General features: G+C 44.8%; 1 protein-coding gene and 1 pseudogene across 1 annotated transcript; one reads left to right on the top strand and one right to left on the bottom strand.

The window, feature by feature from the left end:
* Positions 1 to 1,120: 1,120 nt before the first annotated feature.
* rps9 (ribosomal protein S9) lies at positions 1,121 to 3,679 on the bottom strand. Its single transcript, XM_024139690.2, has 5 exons — positions 3,603 to 3,679; positions 2,860 to 2,971; positions 2,643 to 2,765; positions 2,110 to 2,296; positions 1,121 to 1,372 (listed from the first exon to the last, which is right to left on the bottom strand). The coding sequence occupies exons 2-5, from the start codon at positions 2,954 to 2,956 to the stop codon at positions 1,195 to 1,197; spliced, it is 585 nt and encodes a 194-aa protein (XP_023995458.1). The 5' UTR covers positions 2,957 to 2,971; positions 3,603 to 3,679; the 3' UTR covers positions 1,121 to 1,194.
* Positions 3,680 to 4,489: 810 nt separating this feature from the next.
* LOC112072293 (RNA binding protein fox-1 homolog 1-like) overlaps positions 4,490 to 5,226 on the top strand; it is a 17,442-nt pseudogene continuing 16,705 nt past the window's right edge.

The raw sequence follows: 5,226 nt of genomic DNA, 5'->3' as shown, positions 1-5,226 counted from the left end.
AGATTGGCCTAAATTTCAAGTGCCAAATTTATGAATACCATCAGTCTAACTATGCTGTTAGATAAAACATGCATTTTACCTACATTTATTCCCCATGAATCCACAATCATATTGGAGCGTTACAGCAGACAAAGCACTTACCCTGTGCCATTCGCTTATTGAGACAGCCTACAGGGAGGTCAGAGACCTGGCAGTGTGGTGCCGGGACAACCTCAGCAAGACAAAGGAGCTGATCGTGGACTACAGGGAATGGAGGGCCGAGCATGCCCCCATGCACATTGTTGGGGATGTTGTGGAGCAGGTCGAGAACTTCCAAGTTCCTTGGTGTCCACATCACTAATCTATCATGGTCCACACATACGTTGAAAAGGGCACACCTCTTCAGGTTGAAGAGATTTGGCATGGGCCCTCAGATCCTCTACAGCTACACCATTGAGAGCATCTTGACTGGCTGCATCACCACTCGGTATGGTAACTGCTCAGCATCCAACCGCAAGACTAGAGGGTAGTGCGTATGGACCAGTACATAACTTGGGCCGAGCTCCCTGCCATCCAGGACCTCTAACCCAGGCGGTGTCAGAGACTCCAGCCACCCAAGTCTCAGTTCTGATAACAGGGAAAAGTGATGCACCAAGTCTGGAACCAACAAGACACTGCACAGCTCCTACCCACAAGCTGTCCAGCTGCTAATTAGTTAACCAATAGGTAGTTAATCTGCATTCACCTTTTTTGCTTTCTTGACATGTCACCATTCATTCCATTGCCTACCACTTACCATCTACTTCAATTCCTCAATACCCCTGCACATCAACCTGGTACCATGTCTCTAGCCAAGTTATGGTTAGTCACGTGTTATTTTAAATTTATTTCTCTCCACTGTTGGGAACAGCCCACAAGCAAGCAGTTCAATTAGTCTATACCTGTTTACAAAGCATGTGAACATTTGATTAGTTGTCACTTCCAATAGCCAACCGAGCAAAAGTCAGAATTACATTATCCCTATAAATGTCCAGCAATCACACATCTATAAACCTAATGTAGCCATTGTGTAGTCAATTATTGTGCAGAGGCCTTAACTAGCACCAGTTCCCACAACATATCAAGTAAAAATCACTTAAAATTGTGGTCAAATAATGTTTTTATTATTGAAAAACAGGAAGTGTCAGACACGAACACCCCCAGTCAGCCTCCATTTTAATCCTCCTCTTCCTCATCAGCTCCTCCAGCACCACCCTGGCCCTTCTTGGCATTCTTTCTCTTGACACGGCCGGGGCGTCCGCCACCGTATGGTGAACGCAGGGAGAAGTCAATGTGCTTCTGGCTGTCCAGGCGCACCACGAAGGAGGGGATGTTGACTACCTGCTTGCGCACACTGGAGGGAGAAAGGACACCTCAATGAGTGGTTTGTTCCTCCCCACTTAATAGCATAGACAAATAACAATCTAGAATAGTTTGGCATCAATGACAGGCCTCATTCACGAGGAATTCTTGACACCACAGGAAGTCTGAATATTAATTTTAATCATCGGCCTGCCTGATGAGGTAAAGTACTCTTACCAAACTAAATTGAAGACCATGCAATTGCCTAACAAGTTAAATACACTTGACAGTTTGCCGTGACCATTGCTCCATATATCTGCCCGAGGTGCAATTCTCCATACGTTACCTGTCAGCAAATAAGACAGCAGCAGTCTGCCTCTCGCTTGGCTCTGGGCAGTCTTATAGACAAGGTATACAGTCTGTTACTGCATTGACCTTGCTGAAACTGTTTTCCCACTCGATGGGCAGGATTGGCTCTGGGCAGTCATAGACAAGGTATACGGTTTGTTACCGAATTGACCTTGCTGAAATGTTAAACCACACTCAGGGATGAGCTATTGTTTGAGGCCCTCTAAGGATTGAGAAAGTAACTCATGAGTTGTGCAGTTTCAACTCATAATAGTTCCCTGAACAGTTAGTGTAGGCATGTGAGATCATTTTAGACATGTACATGTTACAAATGGTTTAACAACCAGTCACAAGTTCATCATAGAGCCTGTTTAAAATAACACACCAGTGTAATGATCTACCGACTTGTCCTTTCTAGCATGGCCATCTCCAACAGCTTACCGGATGTGCCTCTGGCGGATGAGAACACGGGCGTGGTGGATGCTCTTAGCAAGGCCCAGCTTGAAGACCTGAGTCTGGAGCCTCCTCTCCAAGAAGTCCTCCACCTTCAGGCCCAGGATGTAATCGAGCTTCATCTTGCCCTCATCCAGCACACCGATCCTCACCAGACGCCTGAGCAGGGCATTACCTAGGAGACAGGATGCAGCAATTTTCAGTCACTGATCACAACATAGGGCCCTCTAATCTGGCCCTAATCAGGGACTGATTGAGACCTGGAACCCCAGGTGGGTGCAATTAATTCAGGTAGAACAGAACCAGCAGTAATCTGGACCTCTTAGGGTAAAATCGGATTATCCCCGATTTAAGGCATCTGGAAATCTGACTGACGGCCTCATTCACGAGGAATTCCTGACACCACAGACAATCTGAATATCAAGTATTTAAATCATTGGCCGATCTCACTAGCTAACAGCTCAAGGGACTTTTACGAACAGTCAAAATATAGCTCAGAGAACAATCTAGCTGTGGCGTACCTTCAAAAAGACGCTTGGGGTCCTTCTCATCCAGAGTGAGCAGCTCTCTGGCGGCCTTGCGGATCTTGGCCAGGGTGAACTTCACCCTCCACACCTCACGCTTGTTCCTCAGACCATACTCCCCTGAGAGAGATTAAAGTTAATTTACTTTAAAAATACATGGTATTTAGAGACCAGCAGATTCAATCAAATCAAAACCTGCTATTTGCACACATACCGATAAGTTTAAGCTCCTGGTCGAGACGAGACTTCTCGAAGGGGCGGCGGGGGGTGACGTATGTCTTGCGACAAACCCAACTCCTGGCAACGGGCATGGTGGATCAAAATTCCTGAGGAATAAGAATTGATCTAGCTGTTTAGTTCCAACATTGCGATTACACAAGTGATTATACTGAATTTCAACCCATGTTAATTATTCTGCAGACCACCTTTAAGTCATACACACAGTAATACTTAACATTTTTAATAAGGCAGTTACGCTATTAGCAAAATATAAGTAGATTTAATTGTATGGCTCAGGGTCAGTTCACCGACAGGCTCCGTAACTTGGCTAGCGAAACCAACAGTGGGAACTTGTTAGCTATTTAACCAGCGTCAACGGATTCATATAAATAGACAATTTATATTAAGGACCCCCCCCCCCTATACAACTGCACATTGTAAATATAGTTTGATAAAGTGTAAAACTTTCGAGAAGATGCAGAGACATCTACAGCACAGTAACGTCAGGCCTCACCGGCGATGTCACTCTTGCTAGCTAGCTAACGTTAGCGTGCTAACCACGTTGTACAGTGCGTGTACGACTGACATGACCGAATAAGGCAGAAGTAATGCCAAAAATATACAAAAGATGGTGTTACTGAAATGCACAACTAAACGTATAAATACATTACTTCTCAACATTGCGCCCCTACTTCTATGGAAAAACAAGACAGACTAAAGCGCATAATAAGTTATTACCTGTGTTCCACAGGCCAGTGTGATAAAGAGGAAGTCAAATTGGATTTCTCCAGTATTTATATGGATCCCGCGAACTACATTTCCCAAAAATATGTGACGACACCACTTCAAAGCAGCAGTTGGTGAAATACCTCCATCTGTTGTTCAACTTTAAAACTACAGCTTTGTTCGTCAAACTAAAACTGTTTGTTTACTTGCTGAACAAGAACAACTAACTTTTCAAACAACTATCTAGTCTAGTGTACTACACGGAATGAACGTTGGATCACCTAGGTATGCCATGTATTATTTTGTGAGCTATTGTGTAGGCCTCTGTTCGGTTATTGAACATTGTTTAGGAAAAAAAATGTGTAACGTAATGTGTGTTAGCCCGGCATCCTATGTTGGGGCTCTGTGTGTGTGTGTGTGTGTGTGTGTGTGTGTGTGTGTGTGTGTGTGTGTGTGTGTGTGTGTGTGTGTGTGTGTGTGTGTGTGTGTGTGAGAGAGAGAGACCCAGCTGTCACAAATCTCTGACAGCCACCACTGTCAGTGCTACTGGGAGACAGAGAGCAAATATGTACACACAACAAATGGTCTGTGTGTTGATTCATTCATTTTTTTGTGTAAGGGTAGCTAATGCTTTTAGAAAAGTGATAGCCTACTAACCACCACACCCACTCAAACGACATGTTGCACGTGCACTCACAACAGAAGAGCGTGCATATGGTACCTAGTAGTAGGCTAATTGACAGATTGATAGAGAGGGGGTGGAGTTGGCAGAGAGAGAGAGAGAGACAGGGACTATTTATAACATCCTGAAACGGGACCCTTTACATGTGTTTCTGTCTGTCAGGCCGACCAACTGACAGGCTGACAGACACACAGCAGTGTTCTTTCTAACTTCTCTGCCATATCCTGTCTTCCTACCTAGACGGGCTGACTTTCTTAGTTTAGGGTGTTTGTTTTAATTTTTTTAAACTGAGAGGTTGACTGTTGACAGTTATCCTTCTGACTTTACAGCTCTTCCTCTCATTCACTTGGACCTTCTGTGTTTTCATCACTTGGATTCTACTCTCTTCTTAGATTTTCCTGCCTTGTTTTTTCATCTCCTCTGAGCATACCATCCTCTCCCTTTCCCCCTTCACCCTCTCTTGTCCTCCCATCTCTCCACCGTTCCCTCTCTCCTGGTGGTTTTCGGGCTATGCACCATGCTCTCTTCTCCTACAATGATTCTTCAGCCTTACGGACTGCCCGTCTATCCCCAGGGTGCCCAATGTTACCCCAGCCTAGTACAGGTAATCTACCTCTGTCTCTCTCCTTGTTCCTACCATGTTTTATGCTGGGTGTGTAGCATTGGATGTCTTTCTTGGTACTCTGTCAGTAGACCCAGAGCCACATACAGAGATCAGCAAACTATCCTGCATAGCTGTTGGTGCAAACATGGCCCCCATTGAATTCTGTATACATGGCTCTCATCTCAAGCGTCATTGAGATAGTTTGGTTTTGAGTCACTGGTCGACCATTTCTTGATCACATAGGAAACGTTGCAGCGTGAAATCCAGCGCCTTTGCGGTTCTTGACACACCTCAAACCTGTGCGGATGGCACCTACGACCATAAACCCTTTATTAAATATTTTGTCTTGT

This window comes from Salvelinus sp. IW2-2015, unplaced genomic scaffold (assembly GCF_002910315.2).
Source record: "Salvelinus sp. IW2-2015 unplaced genomic scaffold, ASM291031v2 Un_scaffold1879, whole genome shotgun sequence".
Taxonomy (NCBI): Eukaryota; Metazoa; Chordata; class Actinopteri; order Salmoniformes; family Salmonidae; genus Salvelinus; species Salvelinus sp. IW2-2015.
This window is presented reverse-complemented; position numbering and strand designations above follow the sequence as displayed.

Excerpts from the sequence above, each read along its gene's own strand:
- rps9 (XM_024139690.2), bottom strand. The coding sequence starts at position 2,956 with ATGCCCGTTGCCAGGAGTTGGGTTTGTCGCAAGACATACGTCACCCCC. Across the intron at positions 2,766-2,859 it reads CCAGGAGCTTAAACTTATCG|GGGAGTATGGTCTGAGGAAC; the intron begins GTATGTGTGCAA and ends AATCTCTCTCAG. Across the intron at positions 1,373-2,109 it reads ATCCGCCAGAGGCACATCCG|TGTGCGCAAGCAGGTAGTCA; the intron begins GTAAGCTGTTGG and ends TTCTCCCTCCAG.